Raw genomic sequence first — 18,054 nt, 5'->3', positions numbered from 1 at the left:
TTTATTGCACGAAAATAATTAGGTGAAATTCTTTATATCTATATGTATAATATATATTATATCTATATAATATATATTATATAGATACAAAGAATTTCGCCTAATTATTTTCGTACAATAAAATTATCTCATCATTTCGTCCTATGTCTGACTTAATCTATACTTAACTCCTTGAATGCGTAATGAGTATAATTTAGTGTATCTTATACTTTTATATATATATACATACATATTGTATATTATATATATATATATATATAAAGAATTTCGCCTAATTATTTTCGTGCATGAAATTATCTCATCATTTCATCCTATGTCTGACTTAATTTAAACTTAACTCCTTGAATGCGTAACGAGTATAATTTACAGTGTATCTTATACTTTTATATATATATATATATATATATATATAAAAGTATAAGATACACTGTAAATTATACTCATTACGCACTCAAGGAATTAAGTTTAAATTAAGTCAGACATAGGACGAAATGATGAGATAATTTCGTTGCATGAAAATAATTAGGCAAAATTCTTTATATCTATATAATATACATATATATATATATATATATATATATAAGTATAAGATACACTGGAAATTATACTCATTACGCATTCAAGGAGTTAAGTTTAAATTAAGTCAGACATAGGACGAAATGATGAAATAATTTCGTTGCACGAAAATAATTAGGCGAAATTCTTTATATCTATATAATATATACAATATGTATGTATAAGATACATTGTAAATTATACTCATTACTCATTCAAGGAGTTAAGTATAGATTAAGTCAGACATAGGACGAAATGATGAGATAATTTTATTGCACGAAAATAATTAGGTGAAATTCTTTATATCTATATGTATAATATATATTATATCTATATAATATATATTATATAGATACAAAGAATTTCGCCTAATTATTTTCGTACAATAAAATTATCTCATCATTTCGTCCTATGTCTGACTTAATCTATACTTAACTCCTTGAATGCGTAATGAGTATAATTTAGTGTATCTTATACTTTTATATATATATACATACATATTGTATATTATATATATATATATATATATATATATATATATATATATAAAGAATTTCGCCTAATTATTTTCGTGCATGAAATTATCTCATCATTTCATCCTATGTCTGACTTAATTTAAACTTAACTCCTTGAATGCGTAACGAGTATAATTTACAGTGTATCTTATACTTTTATATATATATATTATATATATATATATATAAAAGTATAAGATACACTGTAAATTATACTCATTACGCACTCAAGGAATTAAGTTTAAATTAAGTCAGACATAGGACGAAATGATGAGATAATTTCGTTGCATGAAAATAATTACGCGAGAAATTCTTTATATCTATATAATATATATATATATATATATATATATATATATATACTGGCGGATCCTGGGGGGGGGGGGGGTGAAACCCCCTTGCAAATTAAAAGAAACAGTTTTACTGAATTTGTTTAAAAAATATAAATAAAGAAAAACAAACATTAAAGAGCTATCGACGTCGTTGATCCTGGAATAAAAGCTAATCATGAAACCAAAAATATTAAATAAAATAATTTTGCAAACCCCCCCCCCCCCCCCATTATCGACGTCAGGATCCGCTAGTGTTTACTTATCATAATTTTTCATGTAATAATTTAAAAAATACTCTCCAATGAGAACTCTAACAAAAATTGAAAAAATTATTAATGATAATAATAAATTTCTTAATAATAATTATCTTTATATAATAATTAAAATCCTTCTCCAATTAATTCTAATATTTCAAACCCAATATTTCGAAAAAATATTCTTCTAAGTTTTTGAATCAACAAAAACGATGTCAAGGCAAAGCTTTGGACATTAAGAGATATTTCTTTACTGCTATTATCTCAGTAAATCATGGCCACTCGTATGAATAATAGGTCTTGCATCGTTGAGGAATGCTTTTCTTGTACTTGCAGTAAATGAAGACACAAGGTAACATGGATTATTAACAGAATTGTTTAACCCTAGCATTGTTTAACAGGAATTGTCGGATCGAATTGTCTGATTACTACTTATTTTCGTTCACATTGTTAGACAGTCAGGGGATTGCATATTATATGGACTCACAATGTTCGAATGTTTTTAAAATTATTATACAATCAGTATTGAAGTGTTTTTGTCATCGAGTCGTTAGAGTATGAAAGATTAAAACGGTTGTACTAAGACAGCGATCTGACTGGATCAACAATTAATTCTCTTACAATAACGTACTCCAGAGAAAGAGAGAGAGAGATATTATTTAATTTTTAAAAGGCAAAGACTGCAATTTTAAGAAAAATATGTGTTGATCGATAGTGTTAGTTACTTATTCTTGGACAAAAAAAATTTAAGATAAATTTTATATTATGACAAAGTTGCAATATATATATATATATATATATATATATATATATATATTATATATATAATATAAAGAGATATTAATTATAAACGATTAGTCATATATAAAATAATAATAATACATAATTAATAAATATAGTACATTTTTTGTTTATATAAAAAAATGAATATTTTAAAGTTATATTACAATATGTTCTCCGAGATTATTGCATGTTAAACTTTTACATTTGTTATTTTTTAAATGTCAATTTCGTATGTTTAAAAAAATATGGAATTTTTTGTGTATTGCAACTTATGTCATAAAGTATATATCACTTTAAACAAACGTGATGAAAATCATTTTAGAACAAGTAACCGTACTATCACTGGAAATAATCTAATCTTCATTGCCAGTTAATCTCTGCCGACGGCATAAATAATCATGCAAAAGGAGCAGCGCCCTTTTGGTCCTCTCTAACAGTGTGATCGCGAAAGATAATTAACTTGGGCACTAATTTGCCCGGCAAGATTGCTTGCCGCAAACACTGAAATCATTTCTACGCTAAGCTCTCCCATCATGTTTACTCTGTAACTCGCGACACAGACCATTTAGGAAGCGACATACACAATTATCTGGTCAAAGTCGGTACGCGGTTTAAGATGGAATCCTCGACCGCTGCCCGACTTGAGACAAATCCAATCAAGCGATCATTGGTGTAACCGCTATACGACAACGTCGTATAACAATGTCTAATTACAAGACCGAATACTAGAAGTAATGGATAACTATGCGCAGTCTGTAATGTGATTAATTTCGAAAAGAACCTCTCAATTTACCATCCAATCAGTTCAATTCACTGAAATATTCGGCTAACGTTGACAGTGATTGGTGAAGCTTTGTTCTTTGATCATAATTCTATCTGCCGTACGAATATCGAGAGGAAATCTAATCAATCGATTGCTGCCAATTAACTGTCGATTTAATACTACATATAGTTCCTAATTAGATCTGTGAATAATCTTACATGTCAATTTATTATATTGTGTATCATTATTAGATTTTTATTTTATATAAGTAAATTCGAAATATATATAGTGTCCATCCAAGTAATGAGATGTCAAGGCTGATACGAGTCATTAGACACAGGTGCTATATAGTATTTATGGCACATCTCTCGTAGTATTTATGTCGCTCGTCGTATAACAGATCCGATAAACGTGAACGTTATATTTTGTTTACAATGACTTAGTACGTGATCACTGAACAGTAAAGTGAGAATTGTGTACCATACAGTAAATGAGGCCAAAGTTTTATTTATTCAATTAATTGCCAATTTTTAGCTGAAAACGAAAATCGGAATGAAAATCGAGAGACAGAAATTAATACGGAGAACAATATAAAAAATAATAATAAAACTACGAGAAATATAAGTATACTTACAGCATATTATCTAATGGCTCGTATTGATCTCTCGATAGCATTACCTTTTTCAGAATTTTTCTAAGAGACAACAATGAGTAAAAATGTATCTTTTATCGAAATATATATGTGTTAATATAGCTACCTTGTTGTTCCTAACAAGTTTTTCGCGCGATAGAAACTTATTAACGAATGTCATGTATACATCTATCAAGAGTTTCGCTCGCTCGTCGAAGTGATCCAAGATCTCCTTGATATCAAGATCGCCGTATCACTTCTGCGAGACGACAACGACGGCGACAGTGTCGTTATTAGCGGAGAAGTTCTAACGATTCTACTGGCAGACGAGGAGCGAGGTCGCAGTGCGCGGTGAAAACACAATAGCAAGTCGCTGTGTTGCATCGGTTGGAATAGTTTAGAACATTGTTAATCCGAAGTCGATAAAAGCCGCGAGACATTCTCAGCGACAATACTTGGAAAGACAGGAAGCGAGAGAGATGAGACAGGAAAAACCGCAAATTCAACGCAGTATACATAAAAGTGTTTAATTTGCATTATAAAAAATTAATTTAAAGATAATGAATAATTTGCAAAATGTCCCAAATAAATAATTTTTAAAAAGAGGAATTGTGTACGCGTTATATAATAAATAGTAATAATAAAAAAATTCTCCATTTAATTATTTCAACTAAAATAATAAATGATAATCTTTTCTTCTGAATTATAAGAATAAATCGCAGAATAAATAATTATATTTATAAATAATTGCTCTTTATATATAAATATATATAAAGAGTCTGAAAGATAAAGTGTCTGAACATTTATTTAGAATAATTTTATCTGAATAATGCTCCAATATAGGCCATTCCCGATACAAAAGTTAGAAAGAGGAAAAAGAAACAAATCAAAAGTGCGTATGCACATAAGAACTAACAATGCATGCTTGAACTTGAGAATTAAACGACACCGAGGCGCGAAGATGGCAGAGGCTATCGTCGACCGAGCTCGTTTCCTCGGATCTACCGACGTGTCTTCCGTTGGGGGATGGTCGTGTACTGCAGAACGAGCGCGGGATGCGCCCGTGTAATATGATAATGACGGTCTGTATGGTTCCATTGCATAGCAAATGAGATTCGCAGTTAAGGCGAGTCGAGTTTCTTGATGTTACTTGCCGCGAATTGATGACTTCCAGTGAATATATCATCGGTATATAAAGAGAGAAATGGTAATTTTCCATTTTTTTTAAAAGCAAAGAGAGTATGAAAATTTAAATATTTAAGAAGAAATATTATTGAATGCTAATTGAATTTAATAACAATAACAAATGATATTTTTTACAAAAAAAAAATATATATATATAGCTTATATAGCCAGTGTGGTTAATATAGTTTAATATAGATTTTAATTTAATATAGATTAATATAGCTAAGTCAGTTTTTTCTAACTTTCCTCAAAATAGATCAATCTAGTTTAAATGGTTTTTTATTAAGCATTAAAAATAAAAGAACTAAAAATATTTATATTCAAATATTTAACATTAAATTTTAGTTTGAAAAAGAAATTGCGAAAAGGTGACAACGGTAAAAATGCGCTAAGCACTTTCATTTCAGTTAAAAACATATGAATTATTGTTAAAAATATTATTGTTAAAAATAAATCCTCTCTAAAAACTTATTATCTCCTTGTATCGCAAAATTCCCTCTTGCCGTTGCAATTTTATTTTATTTTCAAAAAGGTTTATTACACGTTATATTTCACTTTACATCACTGCAAGTAGTATGACCTGTCCCGTGTCAGACCTAAAAAGCTAGTAGTAGAAGCGCGCATATAATAGATACTTGAAATTATTCAGTGTTTATTAGATCAAATTTCAAAACAAGCAGTGATACTCGAACATGTTTTGCAATGATATAAAGTGCTCACCGTTAATATTTTCAGTTTTTAAATAGTTTAAATAATTTTCAAATAGTTCAAGTTAATTGCCTTAAATACTCAATATATATCGAGAGTTTCTTAGAGCTACAACTTAATTGTTTTTGGATTTATTGGATTTATTCTGTTTTGTTATAGTTCATTCATTTCACTTCCTTGTAGCTTCAACCCTTAGACCTTTGACCCTTTTGTTTATTCATTCAAAGGTCCTTGGACATTTGACCCTTGATAACCATACATTTTCATATTCAGTTCTTTATCAACATAAGTGTTTCATCGAGATTCCGGCAAAGGGCCAACTCATTATTATACTTGGTCCGGCCCCCTAATAAATTGTGCCTTTTTCTCGCTCGCAGGCGTCAGACCCGAGAGACAAAGAGAGATAGAGAGAGAAAGAGAAAAAAGCGAAGCTTTTGGACGTGTGCACAATTGACAACATCAAGGCACACGCATTTTCGTCACAAACTGCGACGGACAGGCTTGTAAAATGTCTCAAGTAGCTAGGGGCTGATTTCGTCGAAGCAGTGTTTGGCACAGTTTTCGTTTTAGACGTACATGATCGCGCGTCCGCTCATGCAATTCGTCAAGAGAGGGAGAAAGAGAAAGACAGAAATACAGAGACAAAGAGAGAAAGAGGTAAAGGGAAGAGACAGTAACACACTCGAAGGTATATCACGGAACGGAAAGATGAAAAAGACAAAAGGAGCAAGGAATTGTCCACTCTGTGTTTGGAAACCGGCCATCTCCGTCGCGAAACTTTGCACAAACTTTTTGCTCGTCGTCGCAGATTCTCGCTCGGATTCGACGACTTTTTACGCGTTATGGGGATACGTAACATTTAAACGGATGAGTTTAGTCAAAGATCGGCTTACGCCCTTTTCCGGTTTCAATGTTAGAGAAAAACAATGAAAATTGCAATTGATCTGCGCCAGTTAAATTTGTGTATTCTTTTTGCAATCTCTCGAAATAATTTTTGTGTTTTCAGTAATATAATACATATCTTGTCACCACAAATAAAATACTCGAATTAATTAGAATTTTTATATCTCAATGTGAAAAAATTCTCAACGCGGTTTGTAGGAATTATATTTTGATCTAATAATCGCACACAATGTGTAAATTTAATTAATAGGTATATATACATATATTATACTTGAAATTGTTGATCCATATTTAAATTGAGTAGTGGCGCATTAATATTCATCCAATATCATCATCATCATTAGCAGTCTATGAACAATTACTATATATAAATAATGTAAGTAATAATCACTCGACATTATATTACTACATAAATAGGATTGAAAATACATGCGCTTTAAATCCAAAATTTATAATAATTTCCACAAATTTCTAGTTAACATGAATTATTTTATTTAAAACATCTATTATTTATAATATTTTCACAGGCAAACTAAACATGTCCGATAAATGTAGCTGTAATCATTTTCCAAATATCTCGAAAAGACGCAATACGAGATTCTGCGAGACTCCGAGCATCAGTATATTACATTATCGTACGCATTTATTGTCTCGTTATTCTGTGTAATTGAGAAGAGGGAGATGACCAGTTTTTTTTTTTTTTTTTTTGTTGGCAAACGCCTCCGCGACGCGGTCGTGCAAGTACACGGATGACGAGTGCATGCGAGCGCGTGTATGTCACACACGTGCGAACGTGCAGTGTCCTCTTCCTCGCGGCTTCCACGTTATGCGCGTGGTCGATATTCTCCACTTCCAGATTGCTGGAACCCACGTTCGCATGCCCCCGCATCTGCGTGCACTTTGCAGTACGCGCGACATGGGACGTCTAGGGATGCTTTACGATAATTGGCTCGTGATACTAATTATTTTATTTAATTACTCTTACTAATAATATTATTTTATATTTATCTTGATATTAAAAACAGAATATCAAATGTAAAATGTCAATCTAGTAATATTGATATATTTTTGGAAGATAGAGTTATAAGATATCTCTTTGGATTACTATCGATACTTGATGTAGCCGATATCGATTAACAAATATGATTAGTGAAATAAGATTTTGCGAGTCTTAAGCATCCCTAGATTCGTCTAGAGACACACTATAAACGCGAGGCGATGCGGCGAACGACACATAAATCTGCGATCGGACATCGCAATCCGCGACAAATCGCACGAGATCTTTAGTAAAGATTCTCATAGTAAAGAAGGATTTCTGATAAATTTTTCTCAAGAACGATGTAGATGTTACCATTTAAATATACAACGCGGTTATGAAAAATAAGGTAAAGTTTCTACATTGAAAGAGAATATCGAATAAGTGAAAACAAATTTCCAATAAACATCTGTTTAAAATTTTATTAAAATATGCTTTATTAAAATATGTATTTCTGAAATTGTATTCAAAATTTATCCGTAATAACTTGTAACGTTTTAGAAGTTCCAGAGAAAGTTCAACAATTATTAATTTGACAAACGTCAGAAACTTGTATTCATGAAAAAGAAAGAAATTACAAATGTCTCTATCATATCTGATACAGTCTCGATTCTTAATTTTATAATTCTATTTATAATTCTTTCATAAATTTTAATAAAGCATTTTTTGGCCAATATATAAATGCTTATAGAAATTTTTTCAATCATTTAACGTCCTCACACATACAATATACTGTAGAAATTTATACATATATTGTACATGAAAAAATAATAGTGATGAGATATGATCTTCATCACATTCTTTTCCATTAACGCACATTCGATACAATATATCCTATTTTTAAAATAGTACCATAATCTAATTTATTCTTAAGAGATATTATAATCCCGATATATATCTCCAATATTGGAAATATGGTACAAATTAGATTAAACCAATCAAAAAGAATATTTTCTATAATCGACATAATTTTAGAAGATATAGTATATGTAAATATCTCTCTTTTATAGAGAGCACACTTAAGATATATACATAAAATCTTATATGTAAGATAGAAAAATACGGGTAAGAAAGAAAGGAATGGTTAAAGATAGGCGGGAGGGTGAAATAGTTTGCGACACGAACATATGTCCACCGGTGATTTTGAAAACAATTTTACCAGTTTTAGGATATGTGACACACACATATCAGTTCTCTTCGTTATTTTACTAAAGCGATAGCACATGTTTCATCCACACACATCACATGAACAAAGAAATAAAATTTTATTTATTTTTTTTATCGAAATGATACGTAAAACGCAAATTCTGCTACACAGAATAGCTCTCCACAATATATGTTTTATATTTAATTTTATTTGGAGAAATCTATATCTTCTTTAAAAGTACTCTTCAAGTGTATAGAGGGATAGACTTCTGAAATGTGGCTATGCTTTGAATGAGACGAAAGAATGTTACGAGCAACATCGTTTTGAGATACGCAACTTTTTAAGATAAACTTTTCTAAGGAACGAGATTCGTCAAGCGAAGTGAATCCCTCCGCAGGGATTTTCCTCGTGCGGACTTTTGAGAATGTCTGAAATTTTCAAGCAACAGCATGGTTTCTCCCACAGAGGTTCTTAGAAAGGATTACACAAAAATCTCGGAATTACCAGTAAACTTTTTTGAAGTTAAAAATAATAGAGTTAACCAAACTTTCGGGATCACTCGGTCTTTATTTAGCAATCTCTTAGTACGAATGACGTGATCGATATAATAATTATAGATTGTAACAAAGTGAAAATATTATTGCAAATAAAAGGAAAAATATATATACCTACTATTAATTTTAATCAATTTGTCGCATTTTTCTTTAAAGACAGACAGTAGAAGAATCTGCGTTTAAAACTTCTAGACTCGTATTCGCGTTCGGATATGACATAAATGGAATAGTAGCAAAAAGATAACACCGTTTTCCCTTGCGTATTGAAATCGCGAATGATTGATGTTGACTCTTTAAAAGTTGCATAATGTATCGCGACCGCAATTTCCTTTAAATGCGATCCTCTTTAATTTCTTGCGCAGCATTTAGATTAAAAGGAACCAGTACATTGGTCCGAAACACTTTGTATGAAATTAATCCTTTGGCAGACAGACGGTTTCATTACAAAACCATCTTTTCAAAATTCTGCTTTGAGCGATAATCCCGCTAAATGAGAATATTATGGAGATGATTACTGTATAAAAATATTGTCGTCAAAGGATTTATATAAAAAGTTCGAAGAAGACGTTCTGATCGAAGTTTCTTATTCTCTCTTTTTCTTTCTTCCATTTGCTATAGCCGATTTCTACGAACGCACGATCTAATGCTGCATGGGTGGACACGTCAGCAATTCTGTCATAAGATTCAGTAGGCGTAATTGTTCGCCGAAAGTACGAAAATGCACGAGTTCTGCTTATAGCGTAGGATTCTAATTAATCAAACATGGAATCTCCTAATCTGCATCTTTGATGATCCATTGGACACCAAATGAGAGAAGAATTAAAATAAATTTGTAACGTTAAAACAGAGATTTATAATATATAAATTGCAATATGTGTAATTCCAACGCACACGCACATATCTTATTTTCTAAAATATTTATTCTTCAAGAAATGAAATATTGAAAGAGATTAATATAATTCTTTCCTAAAAAAAAAATAAATAAATAAATAAACATATGCCAATATATTTTCTATAAAAAGCAGATGAAAAACGGCAAGAAACAAAATTATTGATTATTTTATTGATATTTTAATAATCAACAAAGTTTCTATTTATTTTCTCTGAAAAAACTTTTCACGTCACACACACAAATGCCTCGTTTTACATCCAGAGATTTCTCTCGAGGAACGATCGATCGCCTCGACTAGACGAAAGCTCGCATTAATCATTTCGGGAAGAAGAACACTTGCCGTGCTTTCTTGCAGCGTGGGATGACTACGATTTTTGCAACCATTTTCCATTCCGATTGGCGCCGGATGCACCGCGGCCGGCAACTGCGGTGGAATGCTAATTAATCAACACGATACGTCATGGCAGAACCATCTCCCGACACGCGTGGACGAGATGGGTAACTTCCTAATTTACATTTTACACGGGACTAACATGCGCAATTTGGTAGCGTGAATCGCGACAGCTTTTGACACGCCGCGACTGCAGCGGGTAATGTTTCCCCATTCGATCTCGGTCAATACACACCAGACGTTCATAATGGAATTTTCTTGTTGTTTACGATCGTGGAAATATATTCATGACGTTACAGCGCGATCGAGACACATAATTGAAGAATATTATTTTTGACGGGGACATTTTAATTAATGAATGCGCTGAAATGTGCGACAAGAGGCATTTCTGATGCGTAAGCATCAAGTGGAAGCAGCAATTTGCTCAAATTTATTACAACCGCTTCTGACGAGATCGTAATATATTTAAAACTGAAAGAAAGTCAGAGCCATTTTTAAATGAACAGTTGAACTAAATGCTTAATTTCCATAATAACATTTTTAAAGCCGCTCACTCAGAATACGATTACCATTATATTATATATATCTTTAAGGAAAATTTTAATAATTTAATTTTGAGTTATTTTTCACTTTATAAATGCATCCTAAAAACATCCTAAAAATCAATATTGAGAAAAATACGAATTTTTATTACATTTTTATAAGAAAATTCTCTATAATATCTGTCCTATTTCAGTCATTATTAGTAATCAATGGAATAAATCTAATATAATTTCAAGGGATAACAATTTTTATATTCCGATCAATTAATGAATCTATCCCAACGGATAACAATCTCTGTTTTTCCATCGCTTCGGAAATGTGGAAACGAAACGCGACGCGAAGGAACGACAATGTGCGATTACGCGTCAGTTGAGACCAATGCGAGAAAACCCAATAAAAAAAAAAAAAAAAAAAAAAAAAAATCGCTATCGATGCAGCACGCAAATATATTTACGCAACGCCGATTCGGCGACGTGCGCGCACATTTTCGACTCCCAGCTGGTGGCATCAACGTGCCGCTAACGAGGTGCGAGACGTCGCGTCGCTCTGGAAGCGTCGCGAGTTGACGTCAATATTGAAATGCCGCGTCCTTCCCCCTTCTTTCCCTCTCTCACCATCTCTACCACCCTTCCGCCCTGTTCCTCCTCCCGGGATTGCGGCGCTCTACATCTACCTGCTCCATTCAAAGTTCGAAACGAGCTCGCACCGATCTCGGAAGCAAGAGAGCGACGTTGAAGAGATGAAGGATTGCGTGTGACGAGCACCCTCGCTCTCTCTCGCGAAAGCGAAACTTCAGCCTCCTTCTTTTAATCCGGATACGATAGCCTTGAAGAAATTTAACCGCGATTTTCGAGGGTTGAATATGAATTTGACGAGCATTATCGCGAAATAAAAATTTCCTCGTAACGTAAACAACAAAATGGTAAAGTTTTGGGTGGAAGTTTATCTAGCTACAGAGAATTGCGCTCGAACAACAATGCCGAAGAGATTTCTCAAGAGATGTCTCGCAAGAGAGGTACGAGATGAAGAAATGACAAGCGAACTCCCCTGTCTGAGCGAAACTTGCTGGTTGCGATTCCTTCAAACAAACTCGAAGAAATTTATTTGTTTACGAGAAGAAGCCTCGTGCGAATTCCGGAAACAAGATTTGACGTGAGCAATGCCGAGGAGAGATAATGATTAATCGGTAGGGCACTTCTGGGAGATCGATTGCAAATTTGAAGAATTGCACATATTCTCGACAAGTTGACCGATCTTTCATAACTTCGTATACGTAACAAAAATTGCGAGCGATAAAGATTTCTCAGATTCATAAAGTTTTAGAAAAGCAGCACGACAAAATTTCTATGCAAAGTTGTTTGTATTAGAAACTGAAATTCTCCGATGCGAGTCCGAATATCGATATGACATTTCTGAGATCGCACGTCATTTTACATCAATATTATTAATATATATCATGAGATAAGAATCCATAATTGAGAAAGAGAGAAAGAGATAGACAAACGGAATCGTCACTGTGACATCATCAGCTACGTAAGAGAAATGTCGGCGCCACTGGTTATTGTTTAGAATAACCAACTGTTCGGTTTTAATTACGGTGCTAAGAAAAAAGAGATTGCAATTATATTTAAGATACAATTTAAGTATAACGAAAACACTGTTTCACAATTTTATCATACGTTCGCAGTGTCGGGAAAAAAGAGAGACAAAAGCTCGGAGCAACGCGTTATGACGTCGACGGACACTTGTGGAAGGGACGGGTAGGAGTAAAACATACACTGAGATATTCGAATTCCCCCTTTCTTGTCTTTGGATAAAAACATGGGAGAGCGAGGCAACCGGTGGACGGAGTTCGCGTCGCGACTGAGGGGAAAGGCCGTCTGACTAATGGTTGAGATATTCTCCTGAAAGAGTGAAAATCACTCACCGGATGCCGCCAGGGCTATCGCCGCGACGAGCGTCCACGAGCGTCTCATGTTTATTCGCGGAGTAGCCAGGGCAAGGCTGCTACTCCTCCTTTCTCGAAGACCACTTGGAACACAACCTCCACGATGCCGATTTCCTCTCCACCTCCTTCTCCGCCACCGTTGTCGCCGTCGCAGCCGCCTCACCGCCGCACGTCCTCGCACGTGGCTGCCGAATTTCGTCGAGCGAAAACGAACCTCGACCTGGACCCCTTGGAGGATCAGCTGTCCTCGGCGGTCCTCGGCTCGGCGCGATGAAAACGGAGCGATCGTTCTGAATCCTCAAGGCTCGCCCGGTCGCATCTGTACCGGGCTTGCCAGATGCATCGTCCTGGGTGCTCCGTCGGGGGCACGTGATCCACGCTTCCGGTGCGGTGGTAGTCCGCTGCTATCCCGTACCGGATGATATAATCCGTGCGCACTATGGTCCAGATGGTCCGCACCACGACGCGGCATCGTCGGGCAGCGCGGACATCTCTTGGCGATTTTGGTTTCGCCCGCGGATCCCTCTTTGGTCTTCGCGGTTATCACCGACAACGATGGTATCAATCACACGAGCAACTCGATTTTAGCCTCGATCTCGTCAACGGCACCAGTTGGTCGTCGCGATCGCAATTGTTATCACAGGGCAAGCTGACTTTTGCGGATTGCTATGTGTATGTATATGTGTAATATGTATGTGTGTGCGTGTGTATATGCGTGTACGTACAAAACAGGCTCAGGGACGCATCCGCAGTCCACTCATGGATTCGTTCCGCTCGTCGAGCTTCCCGCGTACGCTCGCAGCATCGGGTCAGGGTGAACGACAGGGGTTCACCTTCGGTAATGTGGATCTCGGAACGCGTGCGATCGCCAGGATCACGAGAACATCCCTCTGATCTCTCTTTCTCTCTCGTCCGTTACGGAGAGACGCGGGCTGCCCTTCCAAATCTCGGTTGTAGGGCTACTCTATTATTCTCTCCCGGCAGGGGAGGGGGGTGCTTTGTCAGATGCGGCCTCGCCGGCGACCAACGCTGGACTGAGATTCATTTGGCTGCAACGCCGCGCGGTACTGCCGCTTCAACCCGCTTTGGCGCTAGCTCTGTAGTAGCTAACCGCCACCGTTCACCACCTCCGGACCTCTTCGTTGCTCGTGATATCTTTGTCTCATTTCTCTCTCTCTCTCTCTCCCCTTTCTCTTTCTCTCTTTCTTGCTACCATTCTCTTCGTCTAACCCAGCATATACACCTGCCAGTCGCCGCGCACGTCTCGAACCCTCTTCTCTTCTTCACCCCCGTATCGTCGTTCTACCTCGATCACCGATGCTGTTCGTCTCTCGCAGTTCTCTTCATCCCTCTCTCGCTCTATTCTCTCCCTCTGTTGCTCTATTTCGTCCTCTTTTCCTCCCTAGGACGTTCTTGTTCTCGTCACATGTATACCTTCTCCCCCTACGACTCCCTCAACGACTTCCTTTCTCTTCGTCCCACCGGCGCGGCGCTTCGCCTCTCCTCGCGTTCTCGCTCGCGTTCAACCCTCGGCGGCCCACATCCGCGCATCGTGGGGTGGCGTGGTACACCATGCGGTACGACCTGTCTCCCCTTTCTCCCCTCTCTTGTTCTCTCCCTTCCCGATTACCTCCCGCATGATTCCTCGCTCTCCGACATCCCTCTTCCTCCCGGGGCTATAGTGCATCCCAACATCGTCGGAGAAGAGAGAATCGTTACTATGGCGAGATCAATATGATAGAACGGCGCATGCCTCGGTATCCTTATACTTGAACCCCTCGCCGCCACTCGCTCGCTCCACCACATCTCTCTCTCTCTCTGTCTCTCTCTATCTCTCTCGCAGTTTCCCTCGTTCCGTCATCGTCGCACATTAGTATCCAGCCTCGTCATCTCGCACTCCATCTCGCAACCTCTCCCCGTCTTCGTTACTCGGAGATCCCCCGATGACGTCCCCCATATCTCGCGTTTCCTCGCGCATATATCCCTCTTCGTCTTGGCGCGTACTGGAGGCCGCGTGCCAGACCGTGGGCGGCGTTGACTTAAGTCGGTTCAGTCAACAGAGGGCCGCATGCGGGAGGATATCGTCCGGCCTTTCCGGTCCGGATCGACCCCCGGGATGTTCTCTTTTTCTCCTTTTGAATGAAGCAGAAGTTTAACGTTGAAATGAAACAACGGAAGCTGCCGACAGATCTATTCGGAATCGTAATCACCAATATTTTGATACGAGAGCAAAACAAAGTAGAGTGATCCTAACTGTATTTCATTCACGGATGATGTTTGAAAATGGAATCGGATTGATATTTTTTTTGGATGCAGAACAAAAATAAAATTGGCCACTCGACGACGCGTTATACGTGTACCAAGATATGCAATATGCAACCGATTGTGTGATGCGGTATATCTACGTCACAAATGGTGCCAAAATGCTATCGCAAATGAGAGAGAGAGAGAGAGAGAGAGAGAGAAAATTAGTAGTAGTCGCATTTAAAAAAATTTGATTAGATTTTTTATATAACATTGAGAGAATATAATTAAGATAAATTTTCTTTCTTTAAATAACTGTTTCTCAATTTTAAGGAGAAAAAATAGGGAAAAGGCTGACGGTTCCATAAACGTTGTTTACACATTTTGAAGGGATAATTTGCATACTGATCTCCGCGAAATATTTCAATCTTGATTTGCTCTGGCAATTTTTATAAAACAAGTAAAAAAATATTCCAACAACAGAGAGAGAGAGAGAGGGGGGGGGGCTCGCTTTTTCTTCTAGTTAGAAAAAGGGGTCGCTCGGACGAGGGTTAACGCTCCGATGGCCCGATTCTCCTTTGTGCTGCCTTTTCTCCGTCTCCGATGTTGCGCTCCGCTCTTCCGCGTTACGCGTCGCTCGCATACTCGCGTATCACGCGACAACGATGACGATAGACATACTACGACGATAGCATGCGATGCATCGAATCGCATGATCATAGACGACCGCATTCCCGATTAGTCAACCTACTGAAACAGTCTTGGGCTTCCGCTTTCGATAGAGGCTATCGTGCCACAATTTTTAATTTAAATGGCGAATTCAATGCAGATTTTTTCTTAGAGAACATTCGAGGAAAATTTGAAGATATGTAACATTAAATTAAAATTTTAAAAAAGCAAAAATTATTTTTAAAATTCGCATCGAGTATGTTTTTTAATTTGTACCACAAAAAAAGTTTGCAGAGGAAATCTTTCATTGCGATCATTAAAATTAAATTATTCAATATTTTATAAATGTTACGAAATGTTGCGAAATTTAATGCGATAAAAGTAAAGACTCTCTCTATATAAATGCAATTATATTATCGAATTGATTATTACGTGACTGACAGATGATAAAGCATTGTCTATATAGAATTCGTTCGTAGAAATCCGATTCTATGATGCTTTGACGTTGATAACCCGTAAACACGTTGAGCGCACCCTATTTACGTTTGCATTTACTAACATACAGAATTCTTCCGTTGCGATTTCTGCGCTGCCACTGATAATAATCGCGAGTTTATACACTGTGTTAGCGTCAAAGTTACAACGTTTCTCGGGCAGTTTTTGAACAGTTTCCGCCACGATGCTCCGATGTTCTTCGACATCTCTTCGCGTTTCCGCTTCTGATTGTCTGTTGCGTTTCCACCTCAACGGTCCTTTACACTTTTCTATTCAAGTTATTTGACGCCGTCCAATCGTGAAGAATAACCAATGTGAACTTGACGTCTCTCAGTTTGCGAGCGAGTGCGAAAAAAACAACATAACTTTTCCGCTTTTCAGTGCACGCGGTACTCTTCTTGTTTCCACTCCTATCTGACACCGAGTCGAATGGAATATTTCATGTAGTTCAACTACGTGCTTAGAGTCATAATTGTTCATCGACATCTCGGTATTTACGAGTGGTGTAAAGTTTTCAAAAATTTAGAGCAAGCATTTTACAAATATATAGGATTTATCGTTGGGCAAAAATATAATAGATAGTAAATTATCATATATTTAATGCGATAATGAAAAAGAACCCTCCCCAAAGTAATGAAACTATTTTGGAATTTATAAATATATTTTATGTTTATTCATTCGTGTTGCATGTAATTGATTATGCATGCAACTGATTGTACAGGAAATATATGTATATAGGTATTTTATCGAGACAAAAAAAGTATATATAAGAATTATATATCGCGCTCGTTCATCTCACGTTGAGCTTTGAAGGGTTTAGCAGTTATTAAATAGAAGTTCTTTCGTCGCATGAAACGATTAGAAATGAAATCGAGTTCGATATGTACTTAAAAATCCAAATTGAATCCACTAGTCAAGTTTCATTCACTACACGGAGAGAATTTTCTCTTAGAATTTACCCTGAAAATCATGGTAATCGTGGGACAATATGGTATGGAAAAAATTTCATGAAAATTTCTCTGATTAATATTTATCACAATCAAAATAATAATATCTATTATAATATAAAATATGTTTGATTAATTTTATTATGCAGTTTAGTCAGAGAAATTCTCATAAAATTCTTTCCATACCATATTGTCCCACAATTATCATGATTTTCAGGGTAAATTCTAAGAGAAAATTCTTTCCGTGTACTTTTATAAATAGTACTCGCACTCTCTAACAAAATTAAAATATGTATTCATGATAGTTGTTATACATTTACCCATATGTACATTTTCTATTTCACCCAAACATTTCACCTATCTCCACATACACATATAGACATCTCATACTTATGAGTACTTATAAAAGATTCGAACATACTTGTTAGTCCGAGTTTGAATATATTTGAAATACTGCTCTTATTTTTCGAGACACTTATAGAGAACCTATTTCATCTAAATTCGACTGCTCAAAAATACTGTATTTTTTTTCGAAGTGATCATAGAGAGTTCGAAACCA

The 18,054-nt window shown here is 35.9% G+C and overlaps 1 protein-coding gene and 1 long non-coding RNA gene across 3 annotated transcripts in view; one reads left to right on the top strand and one right to left on the bottom strand.

Annotated features, from left to right (window-relative positions):
* Nachra7 (nicotinic acetylcholine receptor alpha7 subunit) overlaps positions 1–14,687 on the bottom strand; it is a 194,245-nt gene extending 179,558 nt beyond the window's left edge. The window contains exon 1 of one of the 2 annotated variants that reach the window (XM_083036494.1): positions 13,120–14,687. In XM_083036494.1, coding sequence (XP_082892620.1) covers positions 13,120–13,168 — 49 coding nt within the window. In that variant the 5' untranslated portion in view covers positions 13,169–14,687. The remainder of the gene's footprint in view (positions 1–13,119) is intronic. The other variant, XM_083036495.1, reaches the window with a different exon arrangement.
* LOC145935306 (uncharacterized) overlaps positions 1–18,054 on the top strand; it is a 173,623-nt gene that overhangs the window by 148,507 nt on the left and 7,062 nt on the right. The window lies entirely within an intron of this gene.

The sequence above is a fragment of the Prenolepis imparis genome, unplaced genomic scaffold (genome assembly GCF_030444845.1).
Source record: "Prenolepis imparis isolate NDT839.2.m4 unplaced genomic scaffold, iyPreImpa1.0 SCAF_4, whole genome shotgun sequence".
NCBI lineage: Eukaryota > Metazoa > Arthropoda > Insecta > Hymenoptera > Formicidae > Prenolepis > Prenolepis imparis.
Note: the sequence above shows the minus strand (reverse complement) of the source record. Positions and strands in the feature narration are given on the sequence as shown.